Source organism: Sparus aurata, chromosome 11, assembly GCF_900880675.1.
Source record: "Sparus aurata chromosome 11, fSpaAur1.1, whole genome shotgun sequence".
Lineage (NCBI taxonomy): Eukaryota > Metazoa > Chordata > Actinopteri > Spariformes > Sparidae > Sparus > Sparus aurata.
Genome location: NC_044197.1, coordinates 28361591 through 28383900, shown reverse-complemented (window position 1 = coordinate 28383900; position 22310 = coordinate 28361591). Strand labels below are relative to the sequence as shown.

Genomic DNA, 22310 nt, shown 5'->3' with positions numbered 1-22310 from the left:
ATAAAAAAAAACAAAAAAACGTTGATTAAGGCGAAATGACTGGCTTGTGCAATAAGTAACTAGTTTTCAGTGCAGTTTCTTATTTTACTGCTTTTGTCATAGGACTGTGGATGAAGCCTCAGCTCATTTCTCCACACACGATTGTATTGTGTATTGTGTAACTGTGAAGTCCAGTCATGTTGCATATGTGCATATGAATGTGTTGTTATATACATTATTTTTTATATTTTTTCCTGTGTTTCTGTATAAATGTTTCGTGTGTGTGTGTGTGTGTATGAGCAGCATCTACAGGAGGGCAGGAAGGCCCAGCAGTATTTGGATCATAGCTGGAAACAGATGGACAACGTAAGTGTGGAAGGAGGGAGAAGGAGGAGGGATGAAGAGAAAAAAATCAAGTGTTTAGTGTAAATATTATCTGTTAGCCAAGGCCAGCTGTACTCATCTCATACTTGTTTGCATGAGGAATGCAAGAAATGCAAACAAAGGTAACTGTAGGACAAATGGGGACCGACTTTTCCCCGCAGTATTCCACACATACCATTGTTTAGTGAAGTGACAAATTGTAAGTAATTCTGTGTCACTGTGTTTTACATCGGCTTAATGTCAGAGGTTTGTCTGCACTGTTTTTTTTTTTAATTAGTAGAAAATATAATATTGGATTGTTTGTTTCCGCCCGTGAAAAGACAGCCGTGTCTTTTCTTCTTCCTGGCAAACTTCCCAGTCCATGGGGACCAAGGACAGGGGCCAGGATGCACGCACGCACACACACACACACACAGAGCCCCTCCTATATCAATCCAAAGCAAAGGCCCATGTGCCACATTTGGCCTTTGACAACCTTCTTTTTGGCTCCTTAAAACCTCCAGAGAGAGATTCCATTCGGTCACTTCTGAGGTCATTTAATTGCATTTGCGGAGTTCTATTCAAACAATCTGCTCAATAAAAAAAACTTACAATTAACCACCACAAATCCATAAGAGCTGAAAAGCTAATTGCTGCTTGTTAAATTTATAAATAATACGTGTCTAGTCACATTTCTTGGCCCGTTGCCCATTAGTTGAGTTACTTTACTGTGGCACGTGATAGGGAGTGTTTTAGTGTGTGGTCTGTGTGACTTTAATAGTGACTACTTAGTGACTGGACTGTAACGTCTCAGCTAGTCACTGTGTTTTCTACACTACTAATCTGACCCAGATGGGCTGGCAGGAAGTAAGCCATCTCTCTCTGTCTGATTCATTTCCCTCGCTGGCTTTTTTCCCTTATTTTTTACATCTCATTCACATATTTTTGTAGTTTTATTGACTCTTTGAGCTATTTGAAAATGACAGGAAATATTGTCAAATGTAAGACAAGGTTAAGACTCCTCGAGTCAACATCTATAGCAACGAAGAATCGTGTAACATCCACTTTCTTCCATCCAAATTAGAAGGCAGGTTCTGTAAATGGGATCACGAATGTTTAATCCTGTTGGATCACTTAATTCTAAGGGGGAGATCTGATCCTTTTTGGCACTATAGTGTCTAAGAAGAAAGTTTTCATATCAGTGCATATCATAAAATGTTTTAAAATGAAAAGTAGTTTAAAAACCCTTTATAACCCTGTATACCCTTTATGTCTAACAACATGCATCTTTCTTTTTCTTTTGTCTCTCTTCCTGGCAGAGTAAAAGGAAGTTTGAGAGAGAGTGTAAAGAAGCAGAGAAATCCCAGATTAACTTTGATCGATTAGATAATGACATCAATGCCACCAAGTCGGAGGTGGAGAAGGTAGGAAGAGCCCACCTGCGACTCACCTGCTATCAACCACTTTTATTCATCTGTTCTCGGCTGCTCCTCTTTGATTATCAGTGACAGTACCAGCATGTTTACCCTCGGTCTATAGTGGGCAGATGACTCAATACTGTAAATTATTGGATGAGCCATCGCTAAATTACTAACATGGTAGACAATGAACACACTTCTTTCATTTTTTTGGATTAAAATCCATATTCAATAACAGAATAACTAACTCCATGATGCCTAGTGCTTAGTTTTACTTAAGGTTGGCAGTGTATAATTGATGCCTATGAAATTATACAGTAGCTCCCTTTCCCCTACACTTAGTGTATAATTATACTACGTGGATTAAGCTAAATCTTGAAGGAAAATAAACCTTTCCATATAGAGGTGAAAGCACAGCCCAGCAAGCCTTGTTTTAGATGAGTCACTGTCTGTATAGCAGTTTTTAACGGGGGAATATAACAGGAAACATAAGACGGAGATAGATAAAGATAAAAGGTTTTTTTTTCTTCATCTTTTTTTTATCATGTTTGAACCCTTAAGACTCTTATTAAAACACGAGATTCCCTTCTTTAAAATATTGTTTTGGCTTTGGGTTTCCGCAGCAGCAGTCCCCTTTGTTCAAGAGTATAATTAAATGTATGCATTTTTTTTCTGTGGTCATGTTGGACAGACAGGAGTTTGTTGAAGTTTCAGCTGATGTGGCTCTAATGTTTGCACTGGTTTGTTCAGGCCAAAGCCCAGCTCTACCTGCGCACTCACATGGCTGATGAGAGTAAGAATGAGTACGCTGCTCAGCTACAGAACTTCAACGCAGAGCAGTGGAAACATTTCAACAACGCTATACCGCACATCTTCAAGGTAAACATGTTATTTTCACAAGAAAAGTCCTAACAAACATTGAATCTGAGTAACTAGTTTGTCACGTCTGTTGAAGGGCAACTTTTAAACTTTGATTTATTAAAAAAAAAAAAAAAAAAGGTTGTTTAGAGGCTTATTGGAGTATCAGCACTGCACCATATTTCTACTGTTTATTCCATCACAGAACCTGCAGGACATGGACGAACGTCGGACAGTGAAGCTCGGAGAGACGTACCGAAGCTTCGCGGAGGCAGAGCGGAGAGTCATTCCAATTGTCTCCAAATGTCTTGAAGGAATGGTTTCTGCTGCCAAAGCTGTTGATGAGCGAAGGGTATGTAGTAAACTGGAGGACGGATGTACTGTAAAAAAAAAAAAAAGTGTCCTGAAGAAATAAGCTCTTACTTAATATATTGGAGGCATGGAGAGAGGCAAGAGGGAACGTTGATGTTGATATGTGAATTTATTTTCAACTGCTTGGTATCTCCTCTCTCTCTATCCTTCTGTTTTTATCGTCCCTTCATCCCAGGATGCATCCATCGTCGTGGAGTCGTTTAAGTCCGGTTTTGATCCTCCAGGCGACTTCCCCTTCGAGGACTTTAGTCAGAATCTGAGCAGAACGGGTTCAGACGGGACCATCAGCGGCACACCGAAAGGAGAAAGAGAGAGAGAAGGGGCCCCGGGGCCACGACCTGACCCAAAACATATGAGCAGAACCAAGAACAAGTTGTGGCTGTTTGGGAAGAAACCAAAGGTATAATCACTTGTAGTTTTGAGTCAGGTGCTCTGAGTTCATATTCTTAATGGGAGACTGTAACATTTTTCTATGAAATAATCTTAACCTTGTTATCTGATCATGACAGACTACTTCCACCAGAGCTCTTAATTGTAGTTGAGCTGTAGGTTTTTGTCACCTTTCCAGTGTTCATAACAACACTCTCAAATATTTTCTGAAATACACTTGGACCTTGACCTGCTCAATAAGACCATGTAGTGTAATCATTGACTACCTACTGTTGGTTTATGTTAACGTCATCAGCTGCCTCACAGTAACAGGAACCTGTGTGATGGATAAGGGTGTGTGTTTGTGTATATGGGTTAGTTTAATTGTTTAACACACCGTGCCCTACATGATTGCAGGCGTGTTCCAGAAAAGTTGGGATTTTAAAACACCTAAAAACTTAGTATTTCTCTATCACATTAAATGTTCATGATTAAATACTTAACAACATCTTCATCTTGATACTAAAAAACTCAGTTTATCTGCCTCATCAGTAATATGAGAGTGATTTTGGATTCTAATTCTAAGATTACTAAATCTAGAATGGCACGTGGAAGTAAATGACATCCCTTTTTTCCAATGGAGCCCCTCCCACTTCAAACACATGAGAAAAGCACAGACCCAAAAGGAAATGTAGCAATACCTCATGTGAAATTAATTGAACTGTTCTACCTTTGGCAGACGAAACTGTGTTCATGTGGGATCCAGTCAGTCACTCAAAAATCAGGTTTGAAAACGCTCAGGGCATTTCAGACATTCACAAGTGGCATAAAATAATTAGCAGACACAGCTCTTCAAGACTCTGATAAAGAGTCATCTTGAGACATCAAAAAATATCAATTCAATGTTTCATGTAATTTCTTTTGGGCTCTGGAGCAATGTTTAAAAAGCTTGAATGAGTCCGTTTGAAGTCATCAGAGTGCTTTGATCCAGTGAGCAAAGTCATACAAGAGTCATGCTTCTGACTCTTTTATGACTCACTGGGAGTCTAATTATAACTTCTGTTTAATTTTTAGTTCCAAAGAAGTAATAAGGAAAAGAGGGGACCTTTCAATTGTGTTCATACACTGTTTCTGTGGGTCCTTATAATGTTTAAATACCATTTCGACAGGTCTTAAAAATCGATTAGATTATGAAATTAACATTATTTTCATTAAGTTGCAATAACTTCAATCTCGCGTTTAGATGTTTTTTTTTTTTATTTTGCAGCGGATACAATTGTATGGATCACACTGGAAAAAACAAAAACACAAAATAAACATGTTAAACATATTTAACATATTTAAGGATCAGAGCACACACAGCTAGCAGTGATAAAAGTAGCAGTATAAAGTACATTGAGTACTGTTTTTACGTATTTATGGGTATTCCCTGTTTATGCTAATTTATACTTCCACTCCACTACATTTCGAGGCAGATATTGTTGTTTTTACTCACTACAGTTATATGATAGCTTTAGTTAGTGTGCATATTTTATGGTGCTTCAATTAATTTAAGTTTAATTTATTTTATCTGCTATTAGATTTAAAAAAAACACTGATTCCAAATAACAGAATAATTCAGAATATCACTTCTGATAGTTGGCCAGGTCTTCTTATAGCACTGCTAGCTACTGTGTTGCAATGTGGTGTGCGAGCTAACATGGGGAAAAAAACATAGTTACTTCTCGAATTAAAGCATTGAAATTGTTTATGTTAACATCAAACTCATCTATTATGGCAAGTGCATGTTAGATGAGATCTGGCTCGAGAGAAGTCCCTTTATTGCTTTGTTGATTATAATGAATCTGAAGCCTGCTTCACGTTTTAAGATTAGGGTTTAAAAGCATCAAAGTCACATGGAAAGTTAGAAATATATAAAGCTTAAAACACCTGCCATTACTCAAGTCCCGCCCTAACAAGACCCATTCTGCGCTAACAACATTAAGTCCTGCAACTCCAGTCAGTGACCTCCAGACAGGCAGTTAGGGTTGGGGGATGTTTTTTCGTCAAAGTTGACATGAACTATGTCTAAAACTGCATTAATAATGGTCTTTAAAGGTACCATTAAAGGGACTCCTTCCCCCAGAACCAAAAACCATCATCAGATTAGAAATGCTTTTCACAATACAGCAGAGATCCAAGTAAAGTGTCATCCTGACCTCTGGCTTTGTCCTCTCTTCCTGCTGCCCCACCAGTCCCCTTCCTCCTCTCCTCCTCCTCCTCCACCTTCCTCATCCTCCTCTCGTCCCCGCTCCACCTCCCACCCTTTTCCTCCCTCCCGGTTCAGCTCTGACCTCGTGAGCCACTATTTGTCTGAGATAAAGACTTCAGTACCCAGAATCCCCCAGAATTTGAGGGGCCTGAGGAGAGGGGTGAGACAAGAAGTAGTGTTTAAGTGTGTTTGATTAAGACAAGTTGACATGAGTTTGTTTTTGTTTGTTTTTTTATTTCTTCCACAGGGTGTCTGCTGTTCCTTGAAAACAGCAAATAATATACTGAGTTCAGTTAAACTCAAGACCTCATGTTTATCCAAAATGGTTTAGATGTCATAAAGGTGCCATATTTTAATATGATTGATATTTTCTAAACTCATAACTTGATGAACCCTGCAGACATCCTGTTGTACTGTGTCTCTTACTCATTTAGTCTTTTTTTTCTTTGTTTGTCTTTCTTGGTTTGTTTCCTGGTTCTTCCTTTTTTTTTTCCATGATTTTTTTTTTTTTGTTCTTTCATTTATGAGACAGATTTTAGCTCGAATCACAAGATGGCGGATCCTTGGGGATTGATGGTGTGTGTGAGAGGGATTTGGGGGACTTTTGGCATTCTGGTTGCAGTGTTGTGTGGGAAAAATGGCCAGCATCATGTATGTTACTGTGATGTTGGTCTGGCATGTTGGTTTGTAGTGTGTGTGTGTTGGAGTGGCTTTGTTAACAGTGACATACAAACCAGTAAATAACACCCGCCTCAGTGCCAAGCCAACGCTTTGATTGGCTTTTGCTCCCATCAGTTCTGTCAGGACCATCTGTGATTGGTTGCTTCTCATGCTGGCTAAATCTGACAAGTGGCCGTCATAAGGACAAGTGGATGAAGTGGCTGACTGACTGCTGGTTTCACGCTGATATACCCACTGGTTATGGAATATTGTCTAATTTGTGTCAGACAGGTGGAAATAGATTTTATAAACTGTACAAGGTCAAATTAAAAGGATCCTGTGGAGCTTTTTTAAACAAACACAAGTTTACATTCTCACCAAAATGCATTGTGGGTATCCTTAAGGCCTTATAATCATACTGAAGTTACCTCTCACATCACAATGCAGAACAGCACAGAGAACATGACTGTGACTTTACTGACTTTTTGTGGCTTATTTTGTGTCATTTTGGTCATAGACGGCCCTCTCCCATTCCTGGATTTCTTGATTATGCAAGGCGCCGTAGTACGCGTGATTATACTTCATGTCCACATTGCGCAACCATGTTTGCACTCATGCATGAGCAACTAAACCATGCTGAAGCACACCTCTTCCAAACCTTGCCAGGGCCAATGAAGTGTACCGTACTTGAACATGGTATGGAGTGCTCACACTAATCAAAACAAAATGGACTTTGGGGTCAAACGTGCTTGGGTATGGTACGGATTGCCTAGTGTGAGTTAGCCCTTAGACGCCTTGAGACACTTATTCGTGCATCACTGCCACCATCTGTCGATGAGTAGAATAGCAGAATAGGCAGCTTGATCTCAAAACACATGAATAGGGGACCCACATTAAAAAACATAGCCCTTTGTCACTACCAATGGTCAGAAACTCCACAGGGTACTTTTAATTAAACATTAAATATGTATGTACAAGAATGTATTTTCAACCTCTTCAGCTCCTTCAGCTACCACTACCCGTTTTCCTTTTTGCCCCTATTTTTTAATCGATGAAGACAAAAAAACCAAACAGTTTAGCTTGAGGAGCAGGCTCCTATTTACAGAAGGTTTTGTAACTTTAAGCCAAACAGAAATATAAATGCTGACCAGCTGGCGTCATGGTGGCTTTTTGAAAACTAACCAGCATCTCATGTTGTTTGTCTCTTTTTACGTTAACGATTAATGCGTCAGTGGTCAGTCAAGACGGTAAGTGGATGTGAGTTTTTAGAGTAGTTGAGAAGACCCAGCAGTGTAGGTGCTCATGCACATATCCTCACTGTGTAGGACTTCCTGTAGTGCCCGATACACCGTATAAACCCAGTAGTGATAGTAAAGTTAGCTTCTAGTTAAATTAGATTTCCTGAGTTCCTCAGCTTTTGTCTGTTTTACTCAATTCTGATGTCAGCTCCTGTACAGTTAATGTAGCAGCCATGACACTGTCCCAGAGGGAAATTGGGTCACTTCTTAAGAACATTTACATTACATTTTGAAACTGCAACTACAGGATTACTGCCTTTTTTCCTTTAACTATTTCTTTAGTTAAGTTGAGTTAAGTTAAGTACAACAGCTACATGCTGATTTGAGTTTGGATTTGGGAAGTCTCATTCTGTGGATAGTGTGTTAACAAGTGGAGGAAGCTGAGACAACATTTCAAAACATCTAGATGAATTTCTATTTCACCGGTTGTATTTTCCCAGGATCACTCTTCTACATCACTGGCTTCATTCAAAATGTATAAATAGTTTAAGATGTGTGTCCATTTGTTTTTTTGTTTTTTTACCTCCAGGCCCCATCTCTGGAGGATTTCAGCCACTTACCCCCCGAACAGAGGAGGAAGAGGCTGCAGCAGAGGATCGATGAGCTCAGCAAAGAGCTCCAGAAAGAGATGGATCAGAGGTAAGGCCTCCAAACAAATTCCCTGTGCCATCACAAACCATCATCACTCATCCAGAAAAATCAAGGAAATAATTATAATAGATCAATCTGTTCTCACTTGTCCCATTTTAATCAATGTAGATGTGTTTCTGTTTGTCACTTTTATGGCCTGTGAACTGCTTAGTGTCACCAGTCGTCCATGTCAAGTCTTGTTTGTGTCTTTCAGAGACGCCCTGAACAAGATGAAGGATGTGTATGAGAAGAATCCACAGATGGGAGACCCCAGCAGCCTGCAGCCCAAAATATCAGAGACGATATGTAACATGGAGAAGCTGCGCTCAGAAATCCACAAAAATGAGGTACGAGTTTGTAGAGTAATACAGATTTATTCAGCTTCTTGACCTGTCGCTGTGTGGAAGTTGCAGGTGTCAGAAGACTCCTCTCTCACTGTGTCTCTATCTCTCTCTTGGTGGACAGACTTGGTTATCTGAGGTGGAGGGAAAGCAGAGCTCCAGAGGAGACAGAAGACACAGCGCTGACAACCACCATCACACTCCTCAAGGCAGAGAGAGGTATTTGGTTACACACAGCTAACAAAATATCTGCAGAGAAACATGTCCGGGGCAAATATGTAAATATATTTGTATAACCTAATAAAACATAGTATAACATAATATTTAAATGACATTAAAGGGTCACAGACTATCATTGTGTTGGCTTCCGCAACAGCCTGTTGGAGAAGCTAGCTTAGCTCCTCCAACAGGCTAACAACAGTGTTGGCTTCTCCGACAGTTATCATTCTGTGATTGTATTTCATTATTAAGTGTTGTTCAGTGTCCCCATCTTCATTGTCATTGTCGTATGATCTCATAACACGGGCGCTGCTAATTTGGCAGTTATTTGGCTGCCATCCTGTCTCAGCGAACCAAACTGAAATTCTTCAGTTGTTACCATTAGGAGGGTTCGCTAATAGCTAAATTCCTTTTCTGAGATTAGATAGGGCTTTTTCCAGCTAGGAAACATGTTTCTGGTTCACTGGTTCACCGCTACTGCAGCATTTCTGCTAACATACATTTTCCTCCATGTGAATAACTTACTGTAGTTTATAAACACGAGTAGTGACGTATTGAAATCACGCAAACACAAATCTCTGCTGCCTGTTTCCCTTCAGTCCTGAGGGCAGTTACACAGAGGACACCAGTCAAGAGCATCACACACCTCACCGCCGCCCCGGGCCTCCACAGCCCGGAAACCCAAACCCTGACCCACACGAGTTTGATGACGAGTTTGACGACGACGACCCCCTGCCTGTCATAGGACACTGCAAAGCGTTGTACTCTTTTGATGGTGAGGACAAACGGCGTGAAATGTTGAAAAATCTCCACAATGACTAGGAATTACGAGGACTCCATAAAGAAACAAATGGAAAAGAGCTGGTCCATGGAAAGTGATAAGCTACTACATGAGAATCCAACCAAGCTATAAAAAGTGTTTTTAGGATGTGATTCATGAAATAGTCCTCTTCTTGACAGCAGCAAGTTTAAGAATGTAGTTAAAAACCAAATGGTTTAATAAAACCTGATAGCCCTGATTATCCTTTATATACATGGGTAAAAAATCTTCTTTAAGATGTTTTCAGTGGTCATAATAAACAAAATCTAACACTTCCAACATGAAAACAAACTTTCATTAAAAGTGGTTCGAGGAAGACCAAAAAAAAGTGTGTGTTTAACTCTTGTTAACTGTTTAACTCTTAGGTCAGAACGAGGGGACGCTGGTGATGGCGGAAGACGAGGTAATGCTTCTTATTGGTTACTTTGTTATATTTCAGTTTTATTACAGGTTTAGATCCAAAAGGCTGTGTGCAGACCAAGACCAACAGTGAAATACTCCTTGTTAGGTTGAAAATGAATGCCTCATCTGTATATTTATTAACTGGGGAAGTTTCCTGGGGATAAGTTAACATTTTTAACCCATTCACAATTTTATGTCTTAAAATACATGTATTTAAATATATTTTCTTGTATTTTATTCTTAAATTCGTTGTAATGGCAGTACTTCCAGATTTATTTGAAAATTCCCTCTTGATAATGGTATTCAGATTCTTGTTCTGGAAATTTTTTTTAACTTTATCTAAGAATGCCTCATCTGCATATTTAATAAACATTTCAAAGAATGTGTAATACAGAAAATAATCGTCTTAATTTATTAAGATCAACTGAGCAAGTTTCTTGTTAATTTTTATCACCAGTTTTTCCAACAGTTTTTGTAAAACAAATCATATCTTTAAAGAGTGTTTCCTTAAAATGTGTTTTTTCTCAGACTCTGAGCCAAACATCTCCACTTCAGCAGCACTTACGTACCAAAATGTCTAGTTTTACTCCCATCTGTATACTGAGAGTCTTTACAAAGGCATTTGTTGTTATATCATTCTTTGCCTGATTTATAGAACAATTTTATTCCTCAAAACAACAGTCAAGCAGGCTAACATCAGTGCTGGCAGATTTCAGAATGCTTAACTAAACTAATAATAAACAAAATTACTAAACTAATAATAATAATAAAAATATAAATTGTTGCTTAATACCATATTCACCCGTAGTGTCTCACCAGGCTCGCTAACCACCAGAAGAAAGTCATTGTGTTATTTTGGCATCTCCACCACTGCAGGTGTTGTACATCATCGAGGAGGATAAAGGCGACGGCTGGACAAGGGCGAGGAAGCAGGGCGGAGAGGAAGGCTACGTCCCCACCTCCTATGTAGAAATCACCCTGGAGAAAAACAGCAAAGGTGCTGTCACCTACATCTGAAGCTACACTGTCCTCTGTCCTCCCATCCGTCTGTCATCCCCTCCTGCACCACTGCTCTCTGTACATCCACATAACACTACAAATGAAAAAAAAGAACACTTGCATGGACAGTCATTCATCTTGTTTCTCTCTGTCCTCCTCCCGTTTATTCCTCTAACTCTGTAATCATTCGTCCTCATCCTCACCTCATGTCTGTGGGACTGGTGTTTCAGAGGTGAGTGTCTGAGCTCCGAGACAAACAGGAAAAACATATTTGATGGTGTTTGAGAGATTTGTATGTTGTGCGTGAGGCGTTTCTTTTTGTGTGTGTGTGTGTGTGTGTGTGTGAGGTGTCTCCACTGCTGTTTTGAGCCTAATGTTGAGGCAAAACCACTTCTTTATCGATCAAAGTGTTGAAGATCCTTTTATGTAATATATTGCAAGCAATTTATTTTTTGTTTTCACTTTAATTATGTCAATGTTTCTTTTTTTTAAACTGGAGACATTTAAAACTGATTTTAAGCTCTTTGGTTTCCTGTGTTGACATCATTTGAAGGTGTTTTATTTGTCTGACTGCAGTATGTATGTGTGTGTGCACCTGCACATTTGTTTTTCTGTGTTACTGTGCCATTATGCTTGAACTGGAAGACACTGACAGGGTTTGTTTGGTTTGAGCCTCTGTAGAGAGACCTGGACATTGTAACAGGGGTTCAGTCTGTTAGATTTAGTGTCCCTTCAGAGCAGAACTGGACATTTTAAAGGACAAAGATGGTGTTATTAAGTATTTGTCTTTGTTGTCAACAAAACCAATGTTTTAATTTGTAAACACTTATTGTGAAGGATTTAAGTCTTTACTCAGTACTCACTGAAACAGCTGGTTGCTCAAGTTTTAGCAAACATTACTTATACTGTAGTAAACAAAATATTAGTTGGAATATTTTCAGCTGCAAGTGTCCCATCACAACAAGATGAAATATATATAGGATAGGAAATAGGAAATATTCAGCTTTGAGTGCACAGATAATTATTCATAGTTGGTTTTGGTTTGAAAGAATAAGAAAATATGGAAGATCACCAGATGTATTGATGTCTTTTTCTTTAAGTCACTGATCGAAAACAGCTCTGAGCTTTACAGTTTCACTGATATCCATGACAGTTTAATCCGCTGCTGCTCCTGTTTCACAGTAGCCATCTCAATACAGTCATGTTCGAAGGCTCGTTAAAGCTGCCAACACCTTGAAGTGCAAACAAAAGTGCAGAATCATGGCAACCAAATATACTGAGTGACCTATACAGACTGGAGAGTGTTTGCATAACGTTATCAGCTTTTACACAGTTACTGAGGACGCTGCCGAGTGTAACAAAGGGTCACCAACCTGCTGCTGTGTGGTTTCACAATAGACACTGAACACTGTGTTTGAGGATAATTCAGTTTCAGTTCATTTACAGCATGCTGAGCTGCACTTTCAGTCTATGTGTATACATGAAACACGAGATAGTGATGTCAGTCAGACTGTCACTCAGTCCAGACTTGAATTTTCTTGATAATTGTTTGATGGATTTCTATGAAAAGTTTGTAAAGGCCCTGACACACTACACTGACATCAAAGAACATCTCGGCTGATACCTGCACTTGAACAAACTGCAAAGACTACAGCGACGGCCAGCTGTGTCAGAGGAGATACCTCTCCATGCTACCAGATCGCAGTAGACTGTAGTCGTCATTAGAAACCGTTTTTATGATAAAGCAGCGTTGATGACACTCGCCAATATATTAACTTCTTGTATGTAACAACCATTCTTAAAACTTGCATTAAAACACACTGGAATCACTTTTTAACCTTTCTGTCAATCATCTGCATCACAGTTGGGACATGCATCTGTCTTTAGTACAAAAAAATCAATTAAAGAATCTTAAAGAAGTAATCATGAATTTGTGCACAAACAAAGGATAAGTAAATGTTGGTACCCCCTCTCTCTGACAGTTGTTAGTTTGGAATCTTGTCTTGACACACATCAGTTAAACTTGTTTTTGTGGAGGATACAAGGCGAGCCTTCATCAGTGGTTACAGGCTGAGGTCATTCATAATAAATCAGGAAATCAATCTTAGACTGCACGTAAGCGAGCCAGACAGCTTTGATGTCATCTCATCCATGTAGGGAGATAAAACCGGTTCAGTGTATTGTGATTTTTTTTATTTTTATTATTTTTTTTATTGTGATCCATGATCGTCCCAGAGACGCTTGCCGACAGTGTCAAATAGCCGACCTGGTGTGTCAGGGCTGTTAGACCAGTTAGTTTGCAAAAGGAAGAGAGAGAAGGATCCTCCCAGCCGCTCACACTGTCGACAGAAGCAGCACCATACCATCTCCCTTTTTTTCCCCAGTCGAATTTAAAAGTTTTCTTCCTCAACCTCAATCATGTTTGTGAGTATGTGTGTCTAGTTAGTAACTGTCTCTCTCCTCTATGTGACCGCAGGTTCCTGAGGGCTGCAGGGTGGCCGGGCGATTTGATTGGCTGGTGGAGGGCTCACGCTGACCGCTGATTATTGGTGGTGGTGGTGGGGAGGGGGGGGTTGATGGTGGAGAAAGAGAGAGGTAGAGAGGGAAAGAGGGATAAAGTGGCAGGTTTGCATGTCTGCATGCTCACTAATCACCAAAGCATTCTGGGATACTAGAGGAAGACGGGAGGGTCGTAGATAAAGAAGCAGACGAAAAACAGGCTTTGATGTCGTTTAGCATGTGGCAGCCACTGGAGAAGTGCCGCCATTACCTGCAGGAGTTTTTAAACGTTTGTTCCTGGTGGTGAAACAGCCTGTAAGGACCTTTGAGACCAGAGAGTGTGGAGCGAGTGTCACCAGGCTCACACAGTCGTCGTCTCTTCTGCATCCAAGCTGCCAAGGTCTGATGGTAAAACCTGAGCAGCAGCAGAAAACGGGAAGATTTATTAACGGTCCATCTCTTCTGCTCCTGAGCCAGAACATCACACTACTGCCAAACTTGTAATGAAATAACCAGTGGCTGCGAGTTCCCACTTCCTGGTCTGAAAGGCTCTTAAAGGGACAGTTCGCCCCAAAGTGAAAATTCAGTCATGATCTACTCACCCTCATGTTGAAGGAACGCCAGGTGAAGCTGTGCAGCCCGCAAAACATTTCTGGAGCTTCAAAAGGCAAAACAGCATTGCGGCATTCCCTCTAGCAACTGAAGTAGATGGGGACTTTAAAAAAAGCCCATCCGAAACTAGAACTGTAAGCAGATACCTGATTTTTTTGCAGTATTTCCCTGAGAATTGAATGAAAATATCTAAACACACCCTATCTCACAATGTTAAAGAAAGTGAGAAAAACTTCCCAGATCTGTCCCTTTATCGTGATCCACACCGAAAGGTCTATTCTGGGCTGAGGCCCATCCTCCATCCAAGTTTCATGGAAATCCTTTCAGTAGTGTTTGTGTAATCCTGCTGACAAACCAACCATGGATGAAAACAAAACAGACATAAAATGGCTCCATACAGCTCGTCCAGTGTAATCCAAGTCTGTGGAAGGCCGGAGATCCCCCGGAGATCTGGAAAGATGTCACATACAGCTGCAGCTGAGCTCCTGCAGCACTTTTAGCAAAGCAGCTAAAGGGAAGATTTTTGCTTTAAAAAAAGGGTGTAAATGATGTCCTTTTTTCTTCAGTTTGAGATTGTGGGACCTCTGGACACTGAGGTTACACCAGTTGAACTGTAAGGAGCTATTTTGTGTTTTGCTTCTGTTACTTCAGTTGTTTAGGAGAACGCTGCTTTTGGTTTGAGCGTTTTTAAACTGCAAAACTTGTCTGACATTTACATCAACATGCAGGTGAGTAGATAATGACAGAATTGTCATCTTTTGGCGATATGTTCCTTGAAAATATGGCACTTCTGTGATGGCTGTGCATGTTTAACGGCCTTGTTTAGGGGTAAAAACCTGCTGATGATCTGCTCTATGAGGGTGGAAACGTTCAAGTATGTAACTCCTTCTGTGCTACAGAACCGAATGAATTAAAGCGTGAAGCTGTTTTTTTTTCAACCGAAGAAAGCGCAGCTGCACGTAAACTAGAATACATTTATTTTCATTAGTCGTGTAAACAGCTTTGGAATGTTGTCTCTTTCCGAATAACTGGAATATTTTGTGCATGTAAACAGTCAGTGATGTTGCAGGAGGTGGTTTTACCTTCCACACGCGAGCAGTGCAACAGCAGTGTTTTTGCTCTGATAAGTGTTTAGTTGTTATTTATCTCCCCACCTCACTGATTCACCGTCTGCTTTGTGCTTGAACAGGAGAGTGTGCCAGTCATGAATGAAATGAGTCTCCTCTGTAGGTGCCGCTCAAAGCGTTGGAGGAAAAGTCTCGTAGCCTTTTGTAGTGGTTTGTTTTTGGGTTTCACAAACCTTGAAATAGCATTTTGACAAGAAATTCTCATCACAAACGAGAGAGCAGCTTCTTCCTCTGAGGAATGCTGTGAGATTCGGCTGAAAGCTGCAGGAAACGCCAAGTTAGTGGACATTGTGATGAGCTATTTCTTGGTCAAACTGCCCTTTACAAGGTCAAAAATAAGGAACAAATGTCACGAGTTTCCTTCTTGTGGAAAATTTCAATATTTTTGAAACCGGCCAGTTTCTGTAAATCAGACTTTACCTCCAAAACTTTGGTCCAGCTCCTCATGAGAGAAAACCAGTTAATTTCTAACGCAGGACGTCAGGGTTTGTCACCTTATATGGGTTACAGTATTTGCTGCCACTAACAAAGTCAGTCCAACTCATCCCTGTCGTCATCATCATCATCATCATCTGTGCTCTGCTGGTGATGTCTGTCTGCCTGCCTGCCTGAGCCACCTTGCTCCTCATGCCTGCCTTCACCCTCATACAGTCGCATGTCCTTCATGTGTCACGAACACGATCGAGCGTTTCATCCGTGACGTTAACTGCATTCTTTATGGAAGTGTGTGTTTGTAACGTTGGCTGTGTGGTATGTTGAATGGAAGTCCAGCATGAGTTTGATTTATGTTTGTGTGTTGGATGTCTTCCAAAACAGCAGCCGAGTCAAATCCGAGCTGCGCTCTGTGCAGATAGCAGGACTATCAGGTGAATTCAGGACCTCTCTACCACCTTTCCTTTCCCACCTTTCCTCTCCTATTCTTCCTGGGTTGTAATTCCACCAGTCGACCAGCAGGTGGGAGCCTTCCTTCACCAGACCACAGCTCAGCTCGAGCAGGACTGAACCACTGTCAGTTACACCAAACATCAAGAGGAGCTCTGGTGTCTTTGCAGTCAGACTCTGCCTTAAAACTTCCTGTTGTTTTACTGTGGAGGGATTATTCCACGCCTACCAACACACACACACACACACACACACACCTGGATGTGTGTGTGTTCTTCTGCCTGACTACATCTCCCATCAGCCACCTTAGTTCAGCCCCGCCTCCTCGGGGACCCTACTACATCTCCATGAAACGTGTTTTCCCCATTTAATCAGTTGTATTAGTGAATGTGACGACATGCACGCATGTATCAACTACATGTACGCACCTGTATGGAAGGCCACCCGGGCCATAACCGTGTAAATGTACATACATGTTCCTGTGATACATGCGTGACGTTTTACCATTGAATGATTTGTACATATTAACATCTTTTATGTCACGCTGAATGTGTTTCCATGGTGATTGTTTTTAGCTTTGTTTGATCGACACTCTTCACGAGAGACAACGCGGTTTGAATTGAACTGATGCACTTTGCCCTGAAGTACTACAGCATTTGAATCTGATTAAATAAACAAGTGAGTGAGTGAATAAATGAATGAATGAATCTGTTGTCTGCTGAAGATGTGAGCTGTGTGAATGACCACTGTGTAGCAGCAAGAAAACAAAATTGGCTCCAGTTATTCTCTCCTCCTGATGGTTTTTATACTCTTTTGTAACTCTTGACGAGCATTGACCGACTTCCTTTGCATGATTTTCTGGATTCTTTGAACTCATCTCTATTTCTGGTGATCATTTTTCAACCGTTCACTGTATCTCTCCAACAGACTAACAAAAAAAAAAAAAAACTACACATCTGAAATGAAGTTTGACTTCCTTCTGATGCTATTTAAGACAAAAATGCCACTAATTAATCCGCTCATGTCGATGTAAACAGCAGGCGGCAGCGTCTCCGTTGTAATCTGTTCCTTCGATGAAGCTGTGAAATGTACAGAACGATGCTGTAGGTGTTGTTACTTGAACTTGAGGTCACACTACTCCACATTTCCTCTCCTGTCTGTGATTCATTTTGCATCAGCCACTCAAGAAACTCATTATGTCATTGTGATAAATTAACTTTCCAACAGTTTTCCAGGAAATTTTCCCCAAACGATTCTTGAAAAATGATGCAAATGAAAGTAAACAAGTTCTGCTGTCTGTCAGATTTTGCTTTTCATGTACACATATCCATCAACGCTTCTTGTTGTGTTGACATGTCTAATGTCACGGCTAACGTCTTGGCTGTTAGGTTTTTATTTTTTTAAATCTATGATATTAGATGTGTGCAAAAATGTGTTGTTGTTAAATCCTGTTTCTGTTTTAAACACGTTAGGGCTGAAAATGATTTCGATTGTTTATAAAATTTTGAAAATAGTAAATGATGCCTATTGAAAGTTTGATCAGCTCGGGGCGATGTCTTCCAGTGCTGGTGTTGTTCAACAAACGGTCCAAAACCCAAAGATTCAATAAAAAATTATATATGAAATTGTAATCCTCACATTTAATAAGATAGAACCAGTGAGCATTTTTGTTAAAAACTTAGAAAATAGAAATACGCTTCAACACTAAACCTGCTTGTTAATGTAAACGCGCACTCAGACTCCAACATAAAGGCGATGTCCTCTGTGTTCGGATAAATTAGTGTTTATTTTTACTAACTCTTAATCAGACGGACAGTCTGAATATTTCATTTTCTTCTCAAATGTCCTCCATCAGGTTGACTCGCAGGCCTGTTCGGAGTGTACTGTCCCTTTTAATCAAAGCATTAACGATGTAGGCGAATAACACAGCAGCTTTGAAACTGTACCAAAAGTCTCATTAACTGTTGATCCTTATTTTTAAACCAGTGATATACATAAAAAAAAAACTGAGCTGTGCATTGTAATAGCCGCTGTGCTTTACTTCTGAATATTATGCAAAACCCCATAATAACAAATGAGCTTTGAGATGCTGAATATGATATAACTGCAGTAAGTTCGTGTACAAACAGTTTTTTGCTGAAACCTGCCAAGCGACTGTGAGCATGGTGCCGTTTGCCACCCAGCAAAGACCACACGTCTTCTTCTACATTCCTCTTGTTTTTAAAGTCTCATCATGTACAGATTCTCTCCTGCTGTTTAAGTCACGGTGAAAGCCTTTTCTGTTTGTCGGCGTCAAACTCAAACTCACAGTAAATAAAACCAGCAGGTACAAAGTGATTCTGCAGGATCTTAACATCCATGTAAATGTGTTTTTACCATGTTGTATATGTTGTAATAACCAATGGCAGTACTTCTCTTTCCATATCGATGTGCACATCTTTTTACTTTGAATGTTGTCAGACACTTTGTGAACAAAATGCTTTTTTGTTTTTCTTCTTCTTCTTCCAAAATATTGTTCTAATAAAATAAGCAGCAATGACGAGTGGATTTGGTTGTGTTTTTTTTATATTTTATGGGTGCAGAAAACAAAGACATTATGTTTCACGTTTGTCTCTGAACGTACATCCCTTTCTCATGTATGTGAAGAATTTTGTCAAATTTGGTACAAATGTCCACTATGACTTGTGGATGAACTGATTAGAATTTGGTGGTCAAAAGTCAGAGGTCAAGCTCACTGTGACATAACTTTTATACCTATATGTGTATATAACAAACAGGTATAATAGGAGAAAATGATGAAGCCATCACATTTGATATCCAACATGATATTCTCTTAAAAATGTTCTGGCCATTATTCAGTGTCACAGCTCTGAAACAGCAACGTGACCGCTGTGCTGAGGCAAACAACCACGAAGCGGTTAATCTAGTTTTTCCTTTAAACGGATGCACTGAAATCTGAAATGCCCCGCTCATGTTGGAGGTAGCATGTTACAGCAGTGTTTCACTTTTAGCAGTAATGAAGTGGGATTAATACATTATCAAGAGGTTTTTGGTAACGTTATCACACTTCAAACTTGATCACCAGAATAAATGTCTGTTTCTGCAAAACCACAGAACTGAAAGTTACATTTCTATATTTCTTTGGGTCCAGTCCTCACTCTTTCTCTGTTACAATGCAGTACTTGTGCCGCGGTCAGGTTTAGACACAAAAGCCCCTTGGTCTGGGTTAGGAAAACATTTCAGTGTTTCGAATTCAGTGTATTCCTCCTCAGATCGTACACCATATTTATTGACTCTTACAGTAGTTCATAACAATATAAACATATTAAAATCATCATCTTTTCTTTTTTTTTTTTACAGTCAGTCTTCCACATAAAATATGTACAGTCAAATTATTCACATGCTAACATTTCAAATATGTACAACTTTAGTCTGACATGCGAGCGCGCTCGCGACACTTTTTAATTAATTCATTCACTTTTTCGCTGAAGCAAAAATATTTTCAGAGTCACCTGGAGCTTCATTTACGCATGTGCAGAAAGTTTCTCTGCTCCTGTGAATGCAGTTAAAAATACTTACGTTAGATCTTTGCCATCTGAATATTGGAGAAGAAAAATACCTCGCGGGAAGTGATATTAAATACATTCCCACGTTACTGAACTGTTTCTTGACCTTTCTCGTTACACAAGCAACAAACTGATGTGAGGCGGCTGAATATGGAAACGACAGGCTGACACCTCGATCACTCATTGTAACAGTTAAACGCGCTCATTAGTTCTATCTAGACAATATGCACAGAGATCAACTCGGTAGATAATTTCTCTTTTTCCTCTCTCTGGGCTTGTCTGTGTTCCCCATTAACTGGAATGTCGGTGTGAAAGTAAATCAAGTGCCTGTTCATGAAAAAGAGCAACATTTTCTAGACCAAAGTCTCCCTTTAAGCCTCTACTGTCGGCTCTGTTCTCACACGACTATCTGTCCCTCCCTTTAAAAAAGCTAACCGAGCAGCAGTTCCAACATTTTCAGGGGGAATTTTTGTCACCAAACCATCAAGAAACATTGCCGCTGCTGCATCACCTGCTACTTGTGAGTGAAACGTAACTGACAGACACGATACCTGCCAGCACAGTCCAGTGAAACAACGATGCGCAGTCTCTCCCCAGCTCTGGTGATATTTATATCATGAAGATCATGTAAATGTCAGGAAGAACAGGCTCCTTAAAGGTGTCATTTGTGGCAAAAAATGGCAAGAATTTGAAGGTAGCTCTAAAACTGTAGGTTGAGCTGTTAATCTGACTGATAAAAGCCAACATTTTATAGTTTGGTAGCTGTTTGTTTTTGTTAGAGCTGCTGAAAGCGTCATCATTTTAGCTAACTTCCTGTCTGTTTCGCAGTTAGCAATCTCCTCTCCTCTCCTCTCCTCTGTCATGCAAGTGTGGTGACCTTCCTATTTTTCCTCTTTCTTTAGTTCAAGCATTTTTTATTTCATCGCCTGTTTGGTAGTATAAGGGCCTGTGTCCACATTGTGTTGTTGTTTTGTTGTTTTTTTGTGGCAGAAAAGCGCTTGGCTGTGCTCTCAGAAGTGACAAGAGAAAAAGGAAAAAAGCAACATGTACGTCTTGTCTCTATATAACAACGTCTTGACAACCCGCTGCTGTATGATCCACGCTGCAGTTTACTATCTGTTTGTTCTTTATTTGATTTCGGGACCTCGGGGTGGATCGAGGGGGATGTGGGCGCATGAGATGATTTACAGAAGACAGCAAATATTCTCACCGAGACCAGGGAAAACAAAAAGGGCCACGGTCATGTCATCAGCAACAATCGAATCAAAACACCAAAACTCTATGTGGACGCAGGCCCGAAGACTTTGTCGGAGCGCTGGAGTTGGTGGAGTAGCAGTAGCTGTTCCAGGGATCCTGCTCTCTGCCTGTTCCCTGAGCAGACAGGACCGCCTCTTTATGGAGTTCTCTGTCCTGATTGGATAAAGTGGGCAGGGATAGCAGAAAATGTATCTTCTTTTTACTGCATGAGCAGCAGGAGGAGAGATATGAGTTACTGACCAAATCTGGCTGTTTGATGTATCAGTGATGTAGACACCCGCTGGCCAGCATGCCAGCTTCAGTGTTTGTAATAGTTTTTGCTATTTTGCTTGTGTGTACACAGTTATTTTGTAAGACGAAGGTTTTGTTAGACAGGAAGTTTTTCTTTTAAACTGAGTGGAAAAATATTCTTATTAGTTTGGACAAGGTCTTAGATAAGCTGAAAGTTGCGGGTGTATATTGTTTTACTGGACATTGATGCTATGATGCTGTGAGCCCTGAACACATGTTGAACTGAAGGAGAAAAGAAATACAGACTTCTCCTTTAACTGATATTGTGAAAAGATGAAAGGCAAGAGTCCGAGTGTGACGTGTGATTCTGAAAGCAGCTCGTCCTCTTTCCTCGTTGCAGTTTGTTTCTCGTCGTCGCTGCCGTCTTCTGACCCGCGTGATGCTCTGCTGCAGTCCAGACGGTGTCAGGATGAGACTAGCTGCTCGGGTGAAGTCAGATTAAGGTTTGTGTTTTGGGCAGCGGCTCCAATTTCCTTGACAACGCGGTGAGGATGAGGTTGAATTTGCTGTAGCGATCTGATTGGTTGACTGAGGCTCCACGGCTCCCCCACAGCAGCCGCAGCTGAAAGTCTGTTTTGAACACCTCCAGCAGCTCGTCGTCACACTGGAACTCTAAAGTAGAAACACATGAGACCACTTTGAGATCCTGAGGAACATTTACTGCCGATGAAGAAAAAGACGGTGAGAAGGAATTTATTTGTCTGTACCTTGTAAGATCTTCTGTGCGTTGGCCGTGTAGCTAGGCGCGCTGTGTGCGACGTCGCGTGCGGCCTCCAGGTGGCGCAGCATGATGTCACAGCCCTGGTCGCTGGTCTCCCAGAGCTCCGCCCCCTCTGGAGTGACTGATGGACGCTCCATTAAAGTAAGGAGGGGCAGCAGGAGGGGGACGCAGACCACCGGAGGAGAGGACGCTGCAAGAGGAGGAGGAGGAGGAGGAGGAGGAGGAAGAGTGCATTTGAACCAGAATTTAAAAATCTGATCTGATCTGATCTGTTATAATTCTTTTTTTATTTAGTTCAGTCCCCTTTTGGGACATCAGACTTCCCTCAGAGCAAGTCATCACATCATTATCTGTGTGTGTGTTTGTGTGTGTGTGT

General features: G+C 40.6%; 2 protein-coding genes across 8 annotated transcripts in view; one reads left to right on the top strand and one right to left on the bottom strand.

Annotated features, from left to right (window-relative positions):
- fnbp1l (formin binding protein 1-like) overlaps window positions 1-18641 on the top strand; it is a 57800-nt gene extending 39159 nt beyond the window's left edge. For 2 of the 3 annotated variants that reach the window (XM_030433715.1, XM_030433713.1), the window contains exons 5-15: window positions 283-345; window positions 1662-1766; window positions 2511-2639; window positions 2824-2970; window positions 3166-3390; window positions 8098-8207; window positions 8413-8545; window positions 8664-8758; window positions 9358-9533; window positions 9944-9981; window positions 10857-18641. In XM_030433715.1, the coding sequence (XP_030289575.1) occupies window positions 283-345; window positions 1662-1766; window positions 2511-2639; window positions 2824-2970; window positions 3166-3390; window positions 8098-8207; window positions 8413-8545; window positions 8664-8758; window positions 9358-9533; window positions 9944-9981; window positions 10857-10997 (1362 nt within the window). In that variant the 3' untranslated portion in view covers window positions 10998-18641. The remainder of the gene's footprint in view (window positions 1-282; window positions 346-1661; window positions 1767-2510; window positions 2640-2823; window positions 2971-3165; window positions 3391-8097; window positions 8208-8412; window positions 8546-8663; window positions 8759-9357; window positions 9534-9943; window positions 9982-10856) is intronic. The other variant, XM_030433714.1, reaches the window with a different exon arrangement.
- A 695-nt stretch (window positions 18642-19336) lies between these two features.
- Window positions 19337-22310, bottom strand: part of bcar3 (BCAR3 adaptor protein, NSP family member) — an 81472-nt gene continuing 78498 nt past the window's right edge. For all 5 annotated transcript variants that reach the window (XM_030433704.1, XM_030433705.1, XM_030433706.1 and 2 more), the window contains 2 exons: window positions 21921-22124; window positions 19337-21825 (listed from right to left, as the gene is read on the bottom strand). In XM_030433704.1, coding sequence (XP_030289564.1) covers window positions 21647-21825; window positions 21921-22124 — 383 coding nt within the window. In that variant the 3' untranslated portion in view covers window positions 19337-21646. The remainder of the gene's footprint in view (window positions 21826-21920; window positions 22125-22310) is intronic.